Source organism: Anoplopoma fimbria, chromosome 11, assembly GCF_027596085.1.
Source record: "Anoplopoma fimbria isolate UVic2021 breed Golden Eagle Sablefish chromosome 11, Afim_UVic_2022, whole genome shotgun sequence".
In the NCBI taxonomy this organism is placed as follows: Eukaryota; Metazoa; Chordata; class Actinopteri; order Perciformes; family Anoplopomatidae; genus Anoplopoma; species Anoplopoma fimbria.
The window spans coordinates 5,344,365-5,368,772 of NC_072459.1; the positions used below are offsets into that span (position 1 = coordinate 5,344,365).

General features: G+C 40.4%; 1 protein-coding gene across 1 annotated transcript in view; it reads right to left on the minus strand.

The window, feature by feature from the left end:
* Nucleotides 1-744: 744 nt before the first annotated feature.
* Nucleotides 745-24,408, minus strand: part of llgl1 (LLGL scribble cell polarity complex component 1) — a 37,385-nt gene continuing 13,721 nt past the window's right edge. Inside the window, exons 3-24 of the mRNA XM_054607019.1 lie at nucleotides 21,304-21,385; nucleotides 21,045-21,205; nucleotides 20,644-20,790; nucleotides 16,921-17,083; nucleotides 16,415-16,550; nucleotides 15,693-15,747; nucleotides 14,986-15,140; nucleotides 14,676-14,896; nucleotides 13,114-13,181; nucleotides 11,925-12,099; nucleotides 10,527-10,631; nucleotides 8,742-9,034; nucleotides 8,280-8,430; nucleotides 8,040-8,178; nucleotides 7,580-7,893; nucleotides 6,564-6,755; nucleotides 6,339-6,411; nucleotides 6,022-6,136; nucleotides 5,501-5,565; nucleotides 4,141-4,276; nucleotides 3,964-4,046; nucleotides 745-2,692 (exon numbers count right to left, since the gene is read on the minus strand). Of these exons, the coding sequence (XP_054462994.1) occupies nucleotides 3,968-4,046; nucleotides 4,141-4,276; nucleotides 5,501-5,565; nucleotides 6,022-6,136; nucleotides 6,339-6,411; nucleotides 6,564-6,755; nucleotides 7,580-7,893; nucleotides 8,040-8,178; nucleotides 8,280-8,430; nucleotides 8,742-9,034; nucleotides 10,527-10,631; nucleotides 11,925-12,099; nucleotides 13,114-13,181; nucleotides 14,676-14,896; nucleotides 14,986-15,140; nucleotides 15,693-15,747; nucleotides 16,415-16,550; nucleotides 16,921-17,083; nucleotides 20,644-20,790; nucleotides 21,045-21,205; nucleotides 21,304-21,385 (3,025 nt within the window). The 3' untranslated portion in view covers nucleotides 745-2,692; nucleotides 3,964-3,967. The remainder of the gene's footprint in view (nucleotides 2,693-3,963; nucleotides 4,047-4,140; nucleotides 4,277-5,500; nucleotides 5,566-6,021; nucleotides 6,137-6,338; nucleotides 6,412-6,563; nucleotides 6,756-7,579; nucleotides 7,894-8,039; nucleotides 8,179-8,279; nucleotides 8,431-8,741; nucleotides 9,035-10,526; nucleotides 10,632-11,924; nucleotides 12,100-13,113; nucleotides 13,182-14,675; nucleotides 14,897-14,985; nucleotides 15,141-15,692; nucleotides 15,748-16,414; nucleotides 16,551-16,920; nucleotides 17,084-20,643; nucleotides 20,791-21,044; nucleotides 21,206-21,303; nucleotides 21,386-24,408) is intronic.

Sequence of the window (24,408 nt, forward strand, 5' to 3'; positions counted from 1 at the left end):
TATCTGAGCACAAATGTTATGGTTCTGTGAGATACCATGAGATAATAAGTAGAGGTGTGTTAGTGTACTTCCCCTGTTCATGTTTTCTATAACTCTATTGTAATGTGTAGCATAAATTAGGTCATGCAGATGATTGTGATTTAAGTAAAAATGTATTTTAATGTTTTTGTTGTGGTTTGTGTAGTTTTGATGTCACCTCAGGGGCAATGCTCCCTGTACCGTGACAGGACAAAGCCATCAGTTTCCATCGAGCGCTGCTCTTGTCTGGACCCCAAGCTGCCTGTGGTCCACGGTCTGCTATGTAGAGAAAATGACTGTCGTGGTTGTATGTGTTTATTGTGGATGAATAAAAACCTGGTTGGTCTGCAACTAATCTCTGGCTAGAGTGTTTTGCTTTAAAAAAATATCACATTATAATATGTCATGAAAAATTCATGAATATTATGTCCTAAGTTGTATGGTGTGGCATTACAGATATATAATATATTTTGCGATAAAAAGTCATAAATATTATGTCATAGAATAGAAAGAATAATGTGTCAGAGGACGTAATATGGTATGTCGAAAAAAGTTAAAAAAAGTCATAATATAGTATGTCGAAAAAAGTCATATATATATATATATATATATATATATATATATATATATATATAAAAAAGAGTCAAAGCCTAGTATGTCAAAACAGTCATACTACACTATATCCAAAAAGGTATTAAAGGACATAGTTTAGTCAAAATCAATTCCTATAGAGAGTAAATAATTTTATTAACATTCACAATTCTTCATCAGCCAAAATCGCTAAATGACCCGATTAAAATCCTACACACAAAACTGAATGACAAAAGTGGAAACAAATTTTTCTTAATTGTGGAATAAAAAAAAAAAAAAAAGGTAAACGGTGCCAGCTGTAGCATCAAGGGGTTAATTATTCATGTGTCAACCAGAGCACCAAAACAAGCTAACACAAAAAGTAAAAAAGCATTAACATGATTCCTACCTGTTGAGTAACATTAGTTAGTAGTGAGGTCCCTTTTTTTACGTTTTTGTTTAGTCTTATGTGATCAAAAAGCTTGAATACTGAGCGTTTCTTAGGCTAGGACAGGTTCTACAAAGCTCTAACCTTTAGTCTATCGTCGGCTCGCTGTTATAAACCTGTCTTCTGTAAACCTAGGTATAGATACTGTTTATATTTTTACACAGTAAAACTTTTTTTTAAAAGGGTTAAAAATACTGGTGATCAAAGCTCTGCATGTAGCCAATATTACCCAGAGTGCACCGATTCACAGAAAACCCACAAAAGAAAGTATCTCCTGGGTGCATCTCAGTACACAGTACGTCACACTTCCCATTCAGACTGACTTTGCTTCCTTCGCCACACTTCCCTGAGTCCCGTCAAATAGATTTCTGCATGAGATGATGTAACGGAGGAGGGAGGAATTTAACAACGCTTCGTTTTATCACATACTTTACCTTCTTTCCATTCTCTTTAACCAGGATTTTACCAAACTGGAACATGAAACACAATGAACTCTGAGCTCATTTGCTGATTTTGCCTGATAAAAACTGAATTAATCAAAGTTTTAATGAAAGATAAAGAAATGTATTTGCAACTTGGGCCATGCGTTAATCAATAAAAGGTATTTCAAAAATATTATTTCACCTCTAGTCCTTCATACGTAGTAGCGCCTTAGTTTCCCTCTTTAACAGCTGGTTCCCTTTAAAATCTGTGTGAAATCTTGCGTCGCCTCTTTCTATTTGTCATTAAAATATCTTTACTTTTTCCAAAAGCCATACAAAACATATGTAACAGAGCATCGATCTTTGTATTACAAAAAAAACCTTCATTATCCAAGTACTTTTCATCTTCAGAGAGCTTCTCAAAACCTTGTTAGTGATGTGCTTGTAACAACATTTAACCACCTCGGCCCACACAGGACTCTGGGTGGAGCAATTCAAATGCACTCAATGGCACCTAAGAGGGGAAGAATATACAATTTACAGACTTCAATATTCAAATGTTCAAAATACTTCATTTCCTTACAGTCTTGGACTCCACAATGCTCCCTTTCAGTCTCTGCTTTACATCCTCCTTTCATAAACAGGGCTCATTCACAGGGCTCTGGTGGCGTTAGGCAGCGTGCAAAACAATCCGACACATCCACGAGTGTGCACGAGGAATCAACAAGCGCCATTTGAGTGTCGATTACAGTTCCAACTGTTGGGGGAAAACCTCAAGACCAGACCCAGCACGCCAAAAAGACTGTGGATAGAAAAATAAAAACACAGAAACGTCACTGGTAAGTCTCCTACGCAGGCTCTTTCCTGGAGAACGGCCCAACGACCATCAAGTCTCCGAGGGTAGAAGCGCCAAAAAGGAACGATCGCACAGAGAGCCAAGATGGATGATGGGAAACAGTCCAATTTTCAGTGCATGGAATCATAATCATCAGCTCCAGGTCCATCCAGGCGACACTCTGTGCTAGCTAGGTCTCTAGTTCCATGTGGGAGGCAATGTCATGTTTCCAAAGTGGTTGTATATAAGAAGAAGAAGAAGATGTAGTTCTTCCAGTTGGAGGATCAAACAACACTGGTGTGAAGGCGTTCCTCCCAGTTTGTGCCGAGTGCCTGTTGAGGGCTCCACAGAGGGCTGATGGGAGATGTTTGTGGTCCATCCAGAACACTTGAGCTCCTACTTCAGTAACAATCAGAAAACATTATGAGCAACAAAAAAAATAAACGTCACCATTTAACATCAGGATGTAGCTTTATGTTAACACTTTAGCTCACCATGGTAACTGGCTGTAGAAGGTAAAAATGCTGACATCCCTATCCATACACCTTGTTTATGTTCAAATCTAATGCTGCTCTTATGTTTAATTAAGGAAAAACACGGTGGGCCTGTGATAAAGTTTTAAATAATTAAGTAATTTATCAAACAAAATACTTTACTTGATTACAGGATTTGCTGCATCTCTACTTTCTGTACGACTACAAAAAAAATATTTATGTAGGTTTTGGACTGTTGTTCTAACAAAATAATACATTTAAAGACATCATTCAGGCTCTGGCAATTGAAATCTGATTTTTATAGATAAAAAAAAGAGGTTATTTAAAAGAAGACGGACAGATTTATTAATAACGAAAACACTATTAATTAAAAAAATAAACCTCTTAAAATGTAAATATTACTTATCAATACAAAGGACAATTTTATGTATCAAAAATAAAATAAATGCAGTACAGATTAATTCATTTATTCGGTTTATTATCTATATGTTCAGATGGCACCACCAGAGGGTAGCAGAGAGTTTTAAAAAATGAAGTAGAGCCGAGATGACGGACAGTGGGAGGCGACCATTACATCCTGATTTATAACTACTTAACTGAATGGATGAGTGCAGTAAGTGCAGAGTAAGTAACCATCAAAAACTCAAGTTAAGCTCCCTTTTTTCAGTAAATGTGATAAACACATCCTAAATTCATTGTCCAACGGTGATGATAATCTCCTCTCTTTTGCTAAATCCTGGAGCTCCCATCTTCTCTAATATGCCTTTTATAAAAAACAACAACACTCCTTTGGAGGAAACTTATAAGAGCATATTTGTGCAGGTAACAGCTGTATTAAAGCTGTGATCTGTATGGAGCCTGTTCAATTGACCTCCATGGAAAATATTTCTGCTTTGCTGGCTTTTTAAAGACACAAAAAGGAGGGAGACCAGAGTGAAGGACATTTAACTGGAATGCAGCCCTCAGACAGAAAAACTCTTTGAAGTTTGCACACTCTGGACCGGTTCCATTAGAAACAGGTGTCTCTCTCTATGTGTGTGTGTGTCTGTGTGTCTGTGTGTGTCTATCCCCTTTCATACACCCAGAGGCGTGTCTTAGTAGTGTGAGCTCCATGCATCTGCTCATACCGGTGTGTGTTTGTGCGACTTCAATCTGTGTGGGTTGTTTGTTTCTCACCTGTTTAGTTAATGAGGATGCCAGTCGAGCGTCCCTCCTCCTCTTTAATGTTCTTCAGGTTATTCTCTGCCTCATCCACAGTGCTGCGCAGCACAAACCAAAAGTTTAATTAGTGCCTTAAGAAGAAGAATTTTAAAGCATTGCAAATGGTGGGTGTGCTTTTGTGTGTGTGCCTACGTTAGAAAATCCCTGACGTCCTCTACGGTGATTTCTCCGGTGGAGTCGAGGGTGATGTCACCACAGCTGAGGGGGGAGTCCAGAGGGGTGTCCAGGATGGGAGAGGACAGGGTGCTGGGAGGATCCTCTGTTTGCCCTGTGAGGGAGAAACCAAAAGAGCCGGGGACTGAAACATGTTTCTACATCCAGGGGACTGATAGTGGATAGTGGTGCGTTTTGCTGAAGGACATTTATTGGAAAAGTTTCCCTAGTAATCTCTCTCTCTCTCTTAGTTCAAGTGTACTTGAGTCACATTTTCTTCCATGTCGAACCTGGTTTTCAGTTAAAGCTGCTCTAAATCAATAATTTTACATTAAAATGGGTCAAATGACTGCTTGTAATGTCAAAGGAGTAACTCGTAGTGACAAATTGACAGAAAATCAAGCTTTCAAGCATCATTCAAATAATTGTTTTAGTAATACAGTTTTGTTTCACGCAATAGAGAGCCGCAAAAAGCCGTTTTCAGCACAAACAAAAAAACTCTTAAAATAGACTTCACTTCTTGCTCAACACCAAACACATTAGCAAGTAGCTGGAGAACTAAGTGGAGCATTTAGCAGCTAAAAGGGGCAGATATTTCCATTCCAGACCAAAAACAGAGCTAGAAAGAAGAATAAATGTTTTATTTACATTTGTCAGGTGGACACAAACAAACCAAAGGAGAAGTTATTACAAATGTATAATCAAAAAGCAACAGTTAACCATTTGCCAAGTCTTATAAAGCTGTGTTTTCTACTGTAAACATACTTTTTTTGATGATGCATTTATTCTTACAATATTTCAAAAAGGAACATTCTCTGTTGTCTACATATTTAAGTCTGAGTGCCAGGTGAAAGGCCAGCTAAGACATGAACAAAGCCTACTCTGGTCTCCACAACAACCTACTAGCTCATGGGTTAATGTTAGATCTCTGTAAATTAAAGAATACAGTCTAAACCTGCTCTGTATGAAAAGTGTCTTGAGATAACTTCTGTTACAATTTGGTAAAGAACTAGACTACTCTGGTCTCCACGGCAACCATCAGTTCCTTCCAGGGAGGGAGGCGCTGGGCAACAGAGGCAACTGGGGCATACTGAATGGTTACCATGGAGACCGGAGGGGAACCCCTGCCAGTTCAAGAGGCTCAGAGAGAGAAGAGAGAGTGATGAAGAGGCTAAAATGGACAGGGGGAGAAAAATAACAAGAGGAGAGAAAAGTGAGGGGGAGGAGAAAGGGGGAGCAATGACAAAACACGTGTGTGTGTGTGTGTGTGTGTGTGTGTGTGTGTGTGTGTGTGTGTGTGTGTGTGTGTGTGTGTGTGTGTGTGTGTGTGTAGACGTACCCTCAGCCTGACCCATCTGGTTCTTGTGGGTTCCGTTGGCCTGCGTCTGCGTCGTAGTACCATCGCTGAAAAGACACACGAGCAGGCAGCGTTTACTTTGGCAGTAGATGGAGCAAAACTACAGCAATAATGGTAAAAGTATCATTTCTTTTGGTTTCACATGCGGCTGAGTGCCTGGAGCTGGTGGTAACAAGAGAGAGAGGTCTAGGAACAGGACGTTTAGTGGATTTCAGTGTGGGGTCCAGGGACCACCAAGAGTCCTTGACAGTGGGCCCCTGGAGAATGTTGCAAATCAATGAGCAGGTATTCCTCGAGTCTGGTTTGTTTATAGAATTTATATTAAAATATCAGAATAGTAATGACATTAGTAACAGTAATAGAAATAGAAATGGGACTAATGATAATAACAGTGGTAGTAGTAGTGGGTGGTATGCAGGTGTGTGTGTGTGTGTGTGTGTGTGTGTGTGTGTGTGTGTGTGTGTGTGTGTGTGTGTGTGTGTGTGTGTGTGTGTGTGTGTTACCTGGCCGGTGTGGGCTCTAGCGGTCGGTCCAGCTGAAGAGAGCAGAGCGGTTCAGTGAGGACCTTTGCAGACAGCGAGAACCTCTCATACTCTGAGGGAGAGATCAGGTAAAACCCTGTGTAGAAAAAAAAACAAAACAGGTTGAACTTGGGATTCATTGGGAACAATTTTCTACTGTAAAAAAGCATTTTTTTTTTTTTTTTGTGTAATCTTAGTGAAAATACTCTGATTTCTTCAATTTTGCAGTGTTGGGAGTGTTTTTACTTTTCGTTTTTTACTGAACTTAAAACAATCAAAATAACGCATGTGTTCCTCACCCTGTCCGTTCTTTGTGAAGACGCAGGATGCAATGCCGCTGATGTCTTCCTTACGGATGCAGTCGTAGCGCACCTAAAGACGCACAACACAGGCATTAATTACCAGTGCATCATGAATATCTTAGTAAAACTAATACACACATAATCAGATCAATAGTTGTCTAATATACTAATAGTGTTACACAATTTCTTCAAAATACATGCAGACATTCCCCTAAAGCCCACCTGTGGTCGAAGGCCAGGTATGTTGAAGAGGTGCATGTCGCCCAGGTTGGTGAGACAGACCAGTGTGTGTTCGCAGTAGTCCTCCTGAGCCGTGGAGCCGAACACCACCAGGGCCACCTTCCTCACCCGACAGCCTTCGTGCGCCGTCAGCTTGAACTTGGTCTTTGCGCTCACTTTGGGGAGAGAGAACACCTAGAGAGAGAGAGAGACAGAGAGAGGGTTTCAAACTGTAACATCGACAGTCTCTCATGATTTATTAAACCCAGTCTCAACCTTTTATGGTGACTTTTAAAGCTACATGAATCTTGAGAAGAATACGATAGATTTTATAACTTCCAACCAAAAAGCCCAGCCCAGTGTTGCCGACTCTTTTCCAATGATAGAAGCTAACCCCAAAAATTCTAAATCTAGCGAGAAAGTTATCTAGTGGAAGAATCCAGTGACAGATACAGGATCAAGAGCATTTGATTTGATCAAATTGATGAATTGATGAATATTTTTGAAGAAGATTCCCAACCCTGCCTTTAAATGACGTGGTCAAGTATTTAATAATAATAATAATAATAATAATAACTTTATTTATATAGCACATATAAAAACAGAGTTTACAAAGTGCTTTGAAAAGACAAAGCAGAAAAAGTAAGGCAATAGTTAAACCCACATTAAAAAGCACAATATTTAAAACGGTAAAACCAATCAATACTATAGAAATGAACTAAGAAAAAAAAAATGTAATTAAAAAATAAAAAATAAAAAATTAAAAATAATTTTGTAAAATAACTTAGTAAAACCAATAATAAAAAAGCATTAAAGCGCAACATCACATAAAAGCCAGTCTGTAAAAACAGTTTTTTAAGAAGTGATTTAAACAAGATTATTTGTCAATAGATGTACATTACAATTTAGCAAAACAAAAAACAGATGGAACAAAACACTGCTACAGACTGACTAAACAGATACAAACATGCATTTATTGTGTAATAAATTATAATACAGTTGTGTTTTCCAGCCTTTACCTTTAGCTGTTCCTCTGAGGCGATTAGGACAGAGTGAGCGTTGGTCATGTCCGGTGCGATGGCGAGGTCCTGGGAGGCTTCGTACGGGTCCGGCAGCGGTTTCCCCCGGCCGTCCAACACGGAGATGGACACCACGGGGGCTCTGTGCATCAGCTGGATCTCTTTGCCCAAAACTGCCTCCACACACACGCTGCTCTCTCCCGCCCCACCGCGCTCACACACACGTCCCGAGCCGACGCCGGGCACCTCCAGAGCGTACGCATACACACTGCCCGAGTTGGTGCCCGCCCACAGTGTGGCGCCGTGGTGAGTACCTGGTAGATCCGGGAGCACAGTTAGTGATGTGGAAATGATATGTTTGATACTGGTAACTTTCAAAATACTACTTCTGTTAAAGCTGTTCTGTTATAGTCAGAGTTCTACATTCACTTCATAATCTTAATTATTGAAGTAAACACACCGTCACGTAGAAAAGTGTCAGCGAAGCAGAGACAACGGACCACTCCAGACAGCGAGTCGTCTGCTGACCGGGGTTCGATCCTTCTCTGTATCGGAGCCACGTCCTCCTGCTCTGCTAGAGCGGCGTTGGCCTCCTGAACCTGCAAATGACAAAAAAAATAAAAAATGCAGAACTTCATTCAGTCTGTTTGATGTGTGTGGCTTTTTTACAACCAAAAAAGAATCAAAAAAAGTCTATTACCTTGCTGGTGGGTGTGGTGATGGGGCGCTTCTTGCCCGACACCCTGCTCTTGCGGATCCGTCTGAAGCTCTGTCGTAAGGACTTTTTCAAAGATTTGACTCTGGACAGGGGGCCCTCCATCGCCAAGGAGTCATTAGGGTGCAGGGTGCACCTATGAGAACGTAAAGAACAGTAAGGTGATGATTTGGATTGCAATATGGTGAATTTATCAGCTTACATTATCCTATTTTTTACTGAGATTGGCCAAAAGAGATTGCATTAATAAGACAAATTAAATGTTGTAGCATGACTGTGTATTAAATGTGTATGTGCCAGAAAGAGAGAAAAGAAGGAAAGGTAAAAGCACAAACATATGTGTGTTCGTGTGTGTGTGTGTGTGTGTGTGTGTGTTGTGTGTGTGTGTGTGTGTGTGTGTGTGTGTGTGTGTGTGTGTGTGTGTGTGTGTGTGTGTGTGTCCCTAACCTGGCCAGCACAGCATTTCTCCTGTGGTAGTCAAACAGACCAAATCCATGACTCGTCCCGAAGGAGATCAGGTTCCACTCGGCGTGCAGAGCCACCGCTGTGACGGAGGCCGGGGGCATGCACTGCACCAGCACCAGCGGCTGAAAGCCCGGAGGGAAGGAGGCGGGTTTGAGTCGCGGCTCCAGCCTGTCGTGGCCCTTCCAGGTGAAGCCCTCCCGGTCCTGCAGCAGGTCGACCACCGACACGTCCACCAGGTGGTCCGAACGCTCGTCGCTCAAACCCATAACAATCACCTGGAGGGACGGGAGAAGTGAAGAAACATTATGGCTCATTTGCTTCTATTTTATCTTATTGTATCTAAAAATATCAATCAGAAGTTAGTGTGATAATTATAGAACAAGAGTGTTTGTGTGAAATACCTCGACAGTTTGACCTCAACTCTAGCGAACAATAACATAAATACACTTATGTTGTTTAAAACATTTTTTTATTATTAGCTCATTAAAGAGCTCCTTTCTCAAAAAAAGTGGAAAGTTGAGTGAACCTAAAATGTCAAAATGGAAAAAGGATAAAAAAAATAAAAAATCTCATTATTTCCAATCACACGTTATTTTAAAGAAAACAGTCATCATTTTTAATTAGTTGCACTGAGTTGCAACACAATGAGCTGCTCTGTCAGAGCTGGAAAAAAAAGTCTGTGAGCTGCACTTTTACAGCAGCAGAGCCTGAATATTTATTTTCCAGGAAGTAGCCAAGTGATTTTCTAAATGTGCTGTAATTAATATAATAGGTACGAATGTTCATGGTATTCATCCATATTTTCCAGCAGATGAATGATAATGCTTTTTTAATTCCCTAGACATTTAAATGTGGATTGATTGAATCAATAAATGTAATCATGAAGGTCTTAACTGAGCCAACAATAAGTGAATTTCATCGAGCACCACTACCAGGCTAAAACTTCCACTTATACACAGAAATATATAAACCTGACGAGGTGATGGTCATGAAATATTTTGAGTACAAGCTCCACTGGGGATGTAAGCTTTTATTTTGGTAATCCCCCCCCCATTGTCTACTAAAGCTTCATCACTACTAAAGCTTCATAAGCAAAGCTGTCACTCTGTTGATTTACTTTTATTTCTTATGTGGGGAGTATAAACACTTGCTGTTGTACTTGTACTTCATCTTAGCCCAGCTACACCAATCACAGCTGTGCAGCTCTGCAGTGTCACAGCACTTGTGTGACTGCAGCTGCAGCTCTTCGCCTGCCAAGTTAATCTGCCAGCTTCATCTTCAGCACGAGGCTATTTAAAAATCCCATTTGAACTTTCAAGTCAAATAGCCTTATTATTCACGTCATTAGCAAATTAACTCTTGGCAAGCACAGAAAACAGTAACAGAACAGTGTTGTGTCTTCATTATCAATGTGTGTGTTGTAGTGACCTGCATTATCTATATGGTATCTCAGCATTCACAGCTTAATAACAGAATTCAATACACATTGACTGTGTTCTCCCACGGTATTCACAGTATCTCAGCAAAATATTATCTCAATAGTTATTTAATGATCTATTTCAAATACATATACTGTATAATGGATGATGGTGGCTTCTGGCTGAAACACAATCGTTTTTGCCAACAATGGATGAAAAGACCATTTATCTGAGAGACAGTGCTTTGTTTCTTTAAAAGCACTTTGAATAATAACAGTGTTGCGTCTTCTAGAAATGATCTGAAACGTTGTGTGACGGAGCTCAAAACATGTATGTACGATTTATTTACCTGTCCAGCAGTTCCAGCCACCACCAGCTTGTTGCTGTATTTGCACAGACTGATCTTCTGGATGCCCAGTCTGGGGTCATCACTGTACGGGTCGAAACAGCCCACCTACACACAAACAAATACACAGAGACACACGTAGGCATGAATCAGGGTTTTATTCTAGTAGCTAGTTGTGTTTTCTTTTAAACTCTCCACCTCCAACTGCAGCAAGTTCTCTATAACTTTACAAAACAGTTTTGTTTCATTCTAAATCTTTGATCCGAATCAATTACAAACAAATTCAGTTCATGCACACCGACATCAAAATGCACCTCCTGAAAGCTCTCCTCCTTCCTCTACTTTCTGCCAAATGCCAGGACAACAATCCCTCTTTCCCCTCAAACACACTCAGCAAAACATGTGCATTAATCTGTCTCTCCAGATCGTAGGAATTCCAATAGAATCCCCTCTCACATGGATCTCCGCAAAACAAGGAGTAGTCGGTCACTAACACACACACACACACATACACACATACACACATACACACATACACACTCACACACAGACATTCACAGAAAGAGTGGGCTGATGGGTCTGGTTTTCATTACACAGGAGGAAAAAAAAGAAAAGAAAAGGGGGAAAGGCTCTTCATCCCATATGAGAGCCACATTCCTGAACATGCAGCTCTGTTACCACAGGATACACCAGGAAAGGTTGGGGGGAGCGAAAGAGTGAAGAGGAAGAAAAGACGCCAGAAACTAATTAAATCTATTTGTCACTGTTAAATGCATCACTCAAAATCTGTTTGTTTCAACACATTTCTGCTATTAAATTCCTAACACATGACGACAGACTTCCAGTGACAGCTACCCTCATTAGCCGTTTCTGCTGAAGGTCATAAAAAAACTAAATTTAGCAGAAAATCTACTTATGTCTCTTCACTTTCCTTTAATTGCGGTCATCTACACATAATATATGCTCATCCTGGTCATAAGCCGCAAACACAGAAACATTTCCAACTTTAGGTCAAGAATACGTTTAAATTGATTTAAATATCTAAAGTCGAACTACTCCGTCAGTTTTCCTCCACGTGTAATTCTTCCTCCCGACGCTGAATCAGTACATTTAAATGTAATTCTGCCCAGAAACAGAATCAGACTGCGGTTCCTTCAGAGTCAAGTTTTAATAACAGGAACAATGGGGTGGGTCCTGTCTGAGAACCAAACACATGAGAACAATCAGATGAGAGAATTAGGCCACAGATGTAGCCACAGATGTTATGTTAAGAGGACTGTTTTTATTCCCACAGCCTGTAAAATAAAACCCTGCGCCCTGATCTCTCTAGAGGAAAGACCTTAACTCTCTTTATTCTCACTTCGTTTCACTTCTTCTCATGCTCGCCTCCCCGGTTCTCACCTTCCTGAAGGGAGGCCACTCCTCCTCCTGCTGCATGTCGGGGTCGTCGCTAGGGTCCTGAGGGTCGTCGCTAGGGTCGCAGTCGGTGTGGAAAACGTTGGCTGTGCCGAGTTTGTACATCGGAGTGAGAGCGACGCCCGACGCATCCCAGAAACGCACAGTGCCGTCCTCGTGACTATAAAAACACACAAACATGCAATCAGGATTAAAAAGTACTTCAGTGCAAATTGATCAGGATAGTGCAGGTGTGTGTGCATGTGTGTGTGTAGGCTGGCATGTTCAGATCCAAACAGCTACTCAATTCTGAATTCTTTGTGTATTCATGAGCAGTGCAGAGTGGTGTATGGTCAGTTTTTTGTTTTGACTGTATTACTGAGGAGTGAATTTAACACATTTGTCATTTCTGAGGATGTCATTTGGTGTTTTTCATTACTTATTATATAATTATATATTATGGAAAGGGTTTATAAGCTGCACACATACGGCCGATTGTCAGAGACTTGATGTTTCTACTGTCTTGTCCATCTCCTGCTACAAAGGTTTGCAATAGAAGGAACAAGGTTCATCTAATAGACGGGCAACTGTGTGTCTCAGATGTAAACCTTCTTTACATTAACACATATTTTGTTGGCTATTAAAAATAGCAGGAGAAATAAATTATCTCTCAGCGACAAAGTCTCCGTTTGATTAACGTCTGACGTTGCACATGTTGTAAAATTTTCTGATAGTATAAATGATTTTGTATACTAACTGATAAAACCGACCCAGCGTCTGTGGCATCTCCTCAAATTCCAACCTATCCAGCTGTTTGGCTTTACACGCTGTCATTGTGTCTCCTTGTCCCCTATGACAATGCTAGCTCAGGCAAACATCTGCAGCTGGCAACATTAATGCCAGTTGCCTCAGGGAATTCCTTGTTGCAATCACAATGCTGACAAATTTTCATTGTCAAGACAAGTCACATGTTGATCCAATTTTATTTCAGGATATCCACGTGCTTCACGTCAGAAAAGAAAAAAGAAAGCAGCAGATTTTTGTCATGAAAAAATAAAAACTGGCTCCACCTGTGGACGCAGACTGTGACTGTTTATATATGCGTGTGTGTGTGTGTGTGTGTGTGTGTGTGTGTGTGTGTGTGTGTGTGTGTGTGTGTGTGTGTGTGTGTGTGTGTGTGTGTGTGTGTGTGTACCCTGTCAACAGCAGCTCCTGTTGTTTGGGTGGAGGAGCGATGTTTTTCCCTCCACAAATGGGCCAACTCTGCACAAAAAGACAAAGATTGGAGAAAAGTTAGAACTCCAACAAAATGAAAATGTATAAATATGTCACACATTGAACAACAATACAATCCATAACTCTTTAAATTTATAACACAGGCTCAAAATGTACTGGCCACAACATAAAGGCCTTTAAATATGGATGAAATGTGTTCACAGTAGCTCAGATTTGTTGGGTTTGCTCTGTTATAGTGCCAGTCTCTCTGGTTTGGCTCCGGACAGACAGACAGAGATGATTAATGAGCGTACCAGCTGTGTGTGTGTTTGTGTGATAGTGTTATCGCCTACTGATCGAACAGCTGATCTAAGCTGCAAAATCCTTTGCAAAGCCTTTAACTGCTTACACCTGCTCTTAAAGTTAACACACTGGTGGTCACGCTCCTGAATAGCTGTTTAGCTGCCAGCCAGTGAGCTCAGATAAACTAGTAGCACCAACAGTAAAACCTAAATTTAACTTCAATATCCTTAAATTAAACCTTAATATTTTCACTGAATGTATTACCCATTTATACTGCCGTCCACTTATAAACAGAGGCAGCGACTGAGCCTTCATTGACCCCTGACAGCTATTTGGTATTGTGTGGAAAAACGTGATCACACTGATTGGTATTGATGTCCACGTTTAAAGCATGAGCAGCCTGGCTATTGGCCATACTCTCTTTAAGGTGTTCTCAGGTTAAGCTGCTTAATGTTTCTTTTGATGATGCCGAAACAAGTTTGTTAAAGTAGACACAGTCAACATCAATGTTGTCTCTGTGACAAAGTCCAGTTTGTATAAAAAGATAACAGACAGTCTGAAATTTGTCTTTTTTCCAGACGGCCTCCACCGAGTCTGAAAAGTAAAACTAATGCTGAAGTACCTTAAACTTGCTTAAAGTACTGAAATTTGTCCGGTTCTATAGAAGTCTATGAGAAAATGACTCTACTTCTCACTTGATTCATTACCTCAGTAAACATGAGTTTATGGTCTCAATCTTTAGTTTCAAGTCTTCTTCAATACAGAATGATGTTCATTTAGTAAATTATGGTCCATTTAGAGTCAAATAGACCATAAAGCACAGTATGGTTTAGGGCGGGGCTACACACTGATTGACATGTCACCACCGCGGTGTTGTCTGTGTTTTCGTTTTACAACTTTAACTCTTTCGCAGCATGTTTACCATTAATTAAAGTTTTGGTCTCTTGAAAATGTCTTATTCAGCGTCCGGTTGTACTTAGCTCCACTGTCTCGTCTCACTTCAGGTCCAAAAACAAGATGGTCACAGCCAAAATGCCGCACTTGAGGGTGACGTCACGGTGACTAGGTCCACTTCTTATTTACAGTTTATGGATTATTCACTTTTGATTAGAGATCACATTTTTTTGTGAACCTACTTGGGTAAATGGTTTAAGGACATAATTCCAAGTATTTAAAACATATTGAAAGAGTACTGACAGCCACATAAGACAAATTCAGACTTGGTAGTGTTCCTCTCACCCCGTGTGCTTGTTGTCGGCCCTGCTGTGCTTTGCCAGCGTTGACCAGCCTCTCCCAGAGTTTGGGCGGGACGCTGGAGACGTGGAAGGAGCAGGTGATGGCTGAGGAGTGGAGAGGAGCCAGGTAGGGGGTGGGCAGTGACGGCCAGCCGGGGGTCTTGAGGTCAATCACAACCAGCTCCTCTTCCAGCAGAACTACCAACGCAGACGCTTCATCAAACTCTGAGGGAAATGGAAACAAGATAGAATGAAGTGCTGATGCTCCTGAAACATTTGGAGAAAATCCCCAGATACACATCATTAACGTTGACCTTTCTCCTGCTCAATGCTGTGGACGGTGAAGAAGTCGATGACTCGGGATGTGAAGTCCAGAGTGACGTGATCTTTGTCCTGTTGAATGGTCAGACAGTGGCGGTCACCGTAGCTGGCTCTGGGCATCCCTCCACTGTACAACAACACTGGAGAACTAGAGCGAAGAACACAGAAACAATATTCATATTAATGTCAATATCATCGATTATCTAGAAAAACTTCGAGCTAGTGTTTCCAGTATAGTAAGGCATCATTAATCTGGAATTTTTATATTCACGGCATGGTGTTTATTTTGAACTTTTAAGAGTAAAAAAAAGCTTTTATTAAATAATTTGATGGGCAATGAGTGTGAAAACATCAATTAGCTGTTGATTGTGAACCAATTCTTCTGTTCACTTTTAGAACTTTTTATCAGTGTATTGCTTTCGGTTAACAACAGCAAACAGTGTTCTTGGGCATAAGACAATGTTTTGGTTTATGAGGGCACAAAACCCAGGTGAAAATGTATTTATAGTGTAATAAAAAAAGACAATAAAAATAATTCAAAGAAAAGACAATTGAAAAGGAAAAAAAAGTGAGTCTTACACTTAATTTAAATAAAAAGACAGGAGTAAATATTAACTGCTACTGTGATAAAAGAAAATGTCTAGTCTGACTGCAGGATTCAAACAGGAAATATACGTCACAAAATAAGTCACACACTCACCCTGTCTGTGTTGTTCTCCACAGGATCTTGTTGACGGCCTTACAGGGAAACGGACCTGCAGCAGACAATCAGGAACAGGAAAGTTAAAAAAAACATTACAGAGACGTTGGTTGGACTCAAAATGTAAAAAGAAATAATCTAGAAAAGCCTTTTAGTTCAAAAGAGGGATGACTACCAGGAACCTATTGATCCAGATCCAGAGCAGAATCTGGCAGTCTGTCTGAGATAAACTGTTGAATAGCCTAAATTACTGTAAGATCTTTTATTTGTCCTTCTTAGTGAAGGTCTAGGGCTTTTATTGTGAAAGGTAAGAATCTGGTCTGCACTCACTTTGTTGAGGTTGAAAGGAGAAATAAAGTTTGTTATCTTGATTGTTTTAGGCCTTTATTTGCAATTTGTTAGCTCCAGAAAATAAACCTTGTTTCATAAAAAAAAAAACAGGCAGCTTTTTCAATGTATAATATTTACGTTCTGTGTGAAAGTTTTCATAAAAAAAACCCAACATTTTTGAAATATATATTGACAAAGAAAAAGCCCCCGGTGGCTTAATCCTCACCATAATAACAAGCAACTATGAGTCGCGATATGTCAGAACTAATTGAAATGATTCATTAATTATCGGACATTATATTAGTCTTTGTGGATGAGACCAAACCTGGATGACATGTGCTTATACATACTTGTGTGTGTGTGTGTTTGTGTGAGATGTATGCACTTCTCACCATATGGGATGGTGGAGGACACTGGCTGGTGATTGTAGGTGTTGCCGTTAGTAACAGCCCACACAGAGTAGCCCCCATCGTTATGGGAACTCACAAATAAGTTTCCAGATCGTTCCCACACCAGGCTCTCCAGCTGCTGCAAGGGGGAGGGGGGTCACACACGGTATAAATAGTAAACCAGGTTGCATAGCAGTATTATTACAACTTATAGATAGTCAGTTAATAACGAAGAAGGAAGGAATTGCCGTTGGACTTGATTAGATAAGAGTCAAGTGCATCTTTGGTCTTTTGTTGTTATGGAAACAGTAAGATAGAAGACCTATTTAGAAAGACATCTACTTTATTTTTAATTTAAGTTATTCCTCTGTGGATTGTTTCAGTAAACACTAACATGTCCAGAACATGGTGATAAAAAAAAAAAGGCGTACAAAAATGAAATATTAATCATAAAACATTGTCAGTAAAAAAGTTACACCAATGTGAACTAAACTCTGTAAACCAGGTACCTGCTTGCCCAGGAAGAGCTGCTCGGTATGTCGGGTGCTCAGATCCCAGAGGACCACCAGGCCTCGGCTGTAGCCAATCAGAATCTTCCCTGACTGCTGGGGATGCTCCTGAAGAGATTCCACCGGCCCCAAGGATTTCCCACATCTGTAATCATCTGGCAGGCTGGGAACACAAAACATTACCCATTATCCCACATGCTGTGAATTACAAAATGTTTATAGGTCAAAACAAGGTGAAATAATTGTCTATGAAGGAGGGCGCCATATTGACAAAAGAAGAAATGATAAATGCTGAAATTAGTGTGAAAGCTGTCAGTTGAACCCTGGTGCGATACAAACAACTGATCTGAGAACGGCTGCGAAGGTGAACGGACTCTGGTGCAGTTCGTTCGTGGTGTGATAGCCAATGTCACACCACAACTTCAGGAATTTATGATAAAAGAAATGTGATTTTATAATGATTTCAAAAGCTTAACTACTATTAAATCCATCTGCTGATCTTGAAATCTGGTCAAGAAGCAATCAAATAATTTATCTGTAATTAAAGCCATGAATAGAACACATGAGCGTGGGTATTTTCCCTGATTAAGGGGTCAGAAACTGTTAAAACCGCTGTGCTTGGATTGGATACAACTCTGTGTACTTTGTCAGTTCATTAAGTTCACTAAAAAGACAGCGACATCGCATCGCAGTCTAAAAATACTAATACTGCTTATAGTCAGACTATCACAGTTGTCAGTTAATCAAAGATCAGCAATATACACATCAGTAGCATTAAAGTGCATTAACTTCTGTCAGTCACCTGAATTTAATTTTCCCTTGTGGGTCCTGATGATACAGGATGAAAATCAACAGAATGGTCAAATCATTAAGTTACCTGTCAGTCTGTTTGAATTCATGTTTTCACTTGCTTTGTTTGTAAAAAGTCAGCGTGAACAGGAACGAAACCAGAACTAAAATGCAACAATGTATAATGTTTTTCTCTTTGTCCGGAACAAATAAACCAAATAACAGGTGTAAAAGCAACATCAGACTATTTTGTTTCGTATACTATTCACGTTAATTGTTCGTAATTAGCCATGTTCATTTAAATGTAAGTTTTGAACGAGGGTTCTCACTATAAAATAAATAAATAATGATGACATTTTTACAATCAATTTTCAACAATCAATTCTCAACAATGTTTGCTTATTGATAATCCAGTTGGTTAATTAAACTCTCGGACTGGACAGCAAAAGATGCTCCAACGCAGCCTTTTATTTTGCACCAAAACAACCGGAAGACAAATTACAAAAACTTATATAATCAACTTCAAGTTCAGACCATCTGTGTAAACTCTGATACAACCACACGTTGCTCTTCCAACAACAACAACAACAGCAGTCAAATCATCATGAGTCTGGAGTTTGTGAACTAGACATTCCTCTGAGGCAGCTGAGGAATGTGGAGACGGACACACCCTGAAGATGTCAGAGGATTCCCTCAGCGAAGAACGGAGAAGAAACGGAAAAAAACGGGAGAGTAAGCATCAGAGAGAAGAGAAAACAAACAAACAAAGTGGGAAAGAAAAAAGACATAAATGCAGCTTTCTGGTTTCTCTGCTGAGGATGAGGCAGAACCATCATAGAAGTCAGCTTGCATGAAACACACACACACAGACACACACACACACACACACACGTACACACACACACACTTTTGACTGCTTTGGTAGCGTTTACTGAGGAAGATCCTCTCCGGAAGCACGGAGGCAGAAACATCCCCGACAAAGCATTCCATTGTCTGTCTCTCCGTTCACAAGTATTTTTAGGGAATCCAGCATCCTGCTGCAGAGTCCCAGTGATGAGCCTCTCTCTCTGTGTGTGTGTGTGTGTGTGTGTGTGTGTGTGTGTGTGTGTCTACGTACACGTTAGAGATTCAGCTGAAACACTTCCCCAACCGGAACACCGTGTTTTGGCAGCCGGTACAAAGCCTCCCTGTCTAAAACCTCCCCTCCTTTGCACACACACACACACACACACACACACACACACACACACACACACACACACACACACACACACACACACACACACACACACACACACACACACACACACACACACACACACACGCACACACGCCTTATCAGGGCCCTCGTTAGGCCTCAGTTCTGCCCACTTCCCTAAACAAGCCTGCTTAATGAGGGGTTTGAGCTCCAGTCCGACCATCACACAGCAGAATGAAAAAGAAGAAACACATTAACTCTGTGATGTCGGCGCATCGACACAGGAACGCAGCGAGGAAATATGACGCATGAAAAACTTAGAAACTACTACGTTTACTGGACAAATTAACACCAGACAATGTAATAGCCGCGCCGTAATAGTTGCTCTCAGTTTGTGCTGTTTTATGGTGTTTTGGCACATCATGAATTAAAAGCCATTCCCATTTGCCTTATTAAGAAAGTTTGCAGAGTTTACAACAGTTTTGTCAGCAATTCAAACAGCTACTTAAGAACATTACATTTACATTTAATGACCACTAATTGACTCAAATTAAGTTGACTGACAAGAATCCTAATGTGTCTGGTTTAAAGCCCCGGAAAACTTTTTTGCATTGTCTTTATCACATTTAATGTTTTTGTCTTAATAAGCAACATTTAAAGTTAATGTTTAGGGGGGAAACAATAAGTTTGTATTGATCAAGAGTATAAAAATCTGTTTCTTCGTGACATATTTTGATGAAATGTTACTTAATCCTGATTGGTAAACAAATGTATGCGACGTCACCCTTATCTAACCGAGACCCGCTCACTTTAAACTAGTGTGAAGAACATAGAGGAAAAAACACAAATATAGAAATTTCTCATCTGAAAGAACCAAAACAGACGTTACTTTGTCATCACCGACAGTAAAAAGCTGTTCAGGTCTTTTAAAAGAAGTCTGACAGTCAACATTTTTTGGAGTGAGTTGTCAAGGCAAATAAACAAAAGAGGCAAGAAAGTTGCTGCTTTTTGAGCTTAACTACACTGATATTTACTGTTGCTATTTTATTGCACTGCACTGAATTATATTTTATCCACCCAAACTCCTTTTCCTAAAAAAAAAAGCAATGTCCCAAAACAGATGCCTCAACATCTACATCAGGTATTTTCCAACTTTAACCAAAGACACCATTAACTTCATAACTTCTCACTCAGACATATAAAAACTGGTATTAATTACTATGAATTAGCACATTTTACCAGTGCATCTCTACTCTCCAAGCAACGTTCAGGATATCTGACCGTTCTCATGGTCCGTGAACCACATGACCCCGACCTGCCTGCTGCTGCTGTTCGGGGTCAAGCGGGATATTTGTTTCTGCATGTGTGTGTGTGTGTGTGTGTCCGACCCGCTCAGCTGAAGCTGTGAGAAGAGGAAACTGGAGTGTTTAAATAAAGACACACTGACAGAGACGAAGAGGACAGAATGAATTTAAGTCAAGAAGAGAATTTTATGCCGAGAAAGGAGAAACTATGACAATCAACACGGGAAGCACTTAAGGGTGATTCGTTATATGTATAGATTCAAAATAAAGATAAGTTGGAATATTATTATTATTAATGCAATTATCAACTTTACAAATATGTCCACCAGCTGTCTCAGCCCGAACATAAAACAAGGGACTTGGCTCTTTATGCTATTTACCTTTTTTCTTAATTCATTGACTGTTGCTCTCAGATCTACGTGACAATCTCACCTCTGCATGACCTGATCCTGGAGCAGCGTCTGGTTGTCCTTCAGTGTTAGACGGGGCAACTCCAGGAAGTACACGCCCCCTCCCTCTGTTCCGACGCACAGCAGGTCGCTTGACCTCAACAAGAGGAGGACGGTCACCCGAGTGGCACTGACAAGACGAGAAGGAGGAAGAAGAGGAAGAATGAGAAGGATGAGGCTGTCAAGCTTCACTACACAGTCTAGCTTCTTTTTGCAACCAGAGAAGTCGCCCCCTGCTGGCCATTAGAGAGAATGCAAGTTGTGTCATTTTAAGTTATAATCCTTAAGACTTCAGATTGTTGGCATGCATCCTTTCCTGTGAATTTCTTGTGCATGTGCAAAACATTTGAAAATAAGAAAATTTATCAACAGGCTTTAACGTACCTGCAGCTTTCAATGCCAGGTCTTCCTGGGAGGCTGTAGCTATCCACTTCCTGTAGATAGACCAGGCCTTCTCTCTTGACTCCTCCCACCTCTCTAGGGGCCCCGGCCACCAGCTCCCACAGGTGGATGGTGTTGTCATCCAGCAGTGACAGCAGGCGGCCCTATTATCACAGAGCAAAGTGAACATCACACATCACTTTGGTCTACCACTCTCGTCACAAAAGGGAGTCCTTACATTCAGAAAAAATAAGTGTCTCACCTGTCCAGGCAGGAAGTGGATTTGTGTGACAGCGGTGGTGTCGTTGTGAAGTCCAGTGAACTCCACACCAGGAGACCCGTAACTGTGAGGGTCCCGTCAAGGAAATTCACAACAAAGCAAGCTTTTATACTGAACGATGAAAAGACCAATCTAAGTTCACCTTCAGCTGCACAACAATGTTAGAAGGGACGTATATTCTAGTCTAAATAACGGTTTGTTGGCAATTATTTTGTTTAATCACTTTTATGCAGTACAATCATATAAGAAGTGGCTGTCGCCTTTTTCCCTTTTTTGGCAACTGATGAACGGATGTAATCATATTTTGAATGCGGAGGAGTGACATAGAGACGCCGTATACGTCTCTGCCGGCTGTGGCGTAGTGGAGAGCAAGGTAGTTCTCCAATCAGAGGGTCGATGGTTCGATACCGTGCTTCGGCAGTCGATGTGTCCTTGGGCAAGACACTTAACCCCAAATTGCTCCCGAAGGCTTGCCATCGGTGTGGACTGGATGGAGCATGAATGTTAGTTAGAGTCTGATGGTGGCACCTTGCATGGTAGCCTGTCATCAGTGTGTGAATGGGTGAATGATATGTAATGATATGTAATATACTACTGATTGTAAGTCGCTTTGGATAAAAGCGTCTGCTAAATGACTGTAATGTAATGGTAGCAACCTGTCAATCACAGTAAGCCCCGCCCTAAATTATACCCTGCTTTATGGTTTATTTAAACCTAAATTTACTAAATGAACATCATGCTGTATTGAAGAAGACTTGAAACTAGAGATTGAGACCATAAACTCATTTTTACAATGTTCACTGAGGTAATAAATCAGGTGAGGAGTAAAGTCATTTTCTCATAGACTTCCATACAATCTGACTTATTTTTGCAACCGGAGGAGTCGCCCCCTACTGGCCTGTAGAGAGAATGCAAGTTTTAAGACACTTCTGCATCAGCTTCACTCGGCAGAATCGAAGGTTGCTGCCCGAGAATATTTCACTACCAGGAGCAGATTATATATTTATACATCCTGTATATATGCCAGTATCTGCCAGTTTAAAGCTGTGATTGATGGAGAAAAGGTTTACCTTTCAAAATAGAAAGTTAATTAAATGTGTGACTGAGAGGGCAGAGGACTGTTAAACTGGTAATTCTGAGCTGTAAACCAGAAGTAACACACTGGTTAGGTGTAATGGAAGGGGAGAAATTAGAACCCTATAACAAAGCTCATGGCAATTTCCAGCACCAGATGACGCAGATGCTCAAAACCAGCACTCTGCATGTGTGTGTGTTTAAGTGTGTGTGTAATCAGCAGCAAACTTCAGAGTCCTCTCTTTGTTAGTCCCGCAAATGAAGCCGAGCTGATAAAATAAAAAGCTACACTCAAGAACTGTGACGCGAGTACACAACTAGGCTAAATTGGTCTAAACTGCAAATTAGCGCAAACACACACACATGCTAGCAGCCACACACACACACACACACACACACACACACACACACACACACACACACACACACACACACACACACACACACACACACACACACACACACACACACACACACACACACACACACACACACACACACACACACACACACTTGTGAGAAACACGCACACACTTGAGCACACTGCTTACATAAATTAGCGCAAACACACACATGCTAGCAGCTACATACACACACACACACACACACACACTTGTGAGAAACACACACACACACACACACACACACACACACACACACTTGAGCACACTGCTTACATAAGCCTGTAGGAATGTGGATTAAAAATGCAGAGGAATAAGAGGGAATCTGGGGAGTTCTCTCGTGTTTGAATTAAGACTGTGTGGAAAGTTGGTTTTATATTTTCCTTCCAATATTATCCTCTATTTTCATGGAAGATATTATAACTACATATATTTTATTTCCTTCTCTTTTATTTCCCATTCATAAATCCACTGACAGGGTTCTTATATTTTGTACTTCCATAATGACAAGGAGGAATTATTTACAAATCCATTCATCTTTACTCTTCTTTCTTTCTTTCTTTCTTTCTTTCTTTCTTTCTTTCCTTCCTTCCTTTTATCCCTCCACAGCTATAAGTTCCCTCCTTCATTTCTTGGTAACGCTCTTCTTCTGACTCCAGGTTTATAGAAACCTACCTAACTCTAACTCCCTCCACTTTTTCACTACAATAACACCTCAGACAGCTGGAGGTGTGAGAGGAACATTCACTCATGGTGAGAGGGTCAAACTAAGCACAAATAAAGAGAAATATCCAGTATTCTGCTAGCTTAAAATAATAGTTTTTTCCATATTTGGATATATAGTTATTTGATTTATTTCGCATAGGTAGATTGATAACCATTGTCGCATGCTAAATATGGAGCTACAGTCAGCAGACAGTTAGCTTAGCTTAGCATAAAGAGTGGAAACAGGTGGTGAAGCTCTGTCCAAAAAGTTTCAAAATCTGCTTTTCAGTCCCTCTAAAGTTCACCAATAAACACGTCATATCTCATTTATTTATTTACTACAAAAACTTCACAGTGTCGACAAGACTCCATGAAGTTACCGCACCTGGGCAATAAATAGTCCAACACTTAACAACCGTAACACCTCAATGTGTTAACTATTCAGCTTTTGGACCGTCGGACAGAGCCAGGCCGGCTGTTCTCACATTTCCAGTCTTCATGCTAAGCTAAGCTAAGCTAAGCTAACCGTCTCCTGGCTGTAGCTTCAGAAATAACTCAAAGAAAGAAAGATGCTAATAACTGAATAATGGAGACACATGTTGCGCTGCTTTGCTGCAAAGTTAAGGCCTTTATACACCTTGGGCGTGTTAAAAAAAAAAATACTGTTTCAAACATGAACTCTTTTAACAATTTTATAAAATTAAAAAGTGACATATTTCTGTTTTGGAACAAGGTTGATTTAACACAAATAAAAGCATTAAACCAATCATATTTTGCAGAAAGGGTTCAGTTGTGCCTATGTTATTGAAACAACACAGAGGTTCTGTAGTCAGAAAGAAGACAGCAAACTTTATTACTACTTATGACCTTGACCAAGGCAGCGCAGACCCAATCCACTCCTTACATT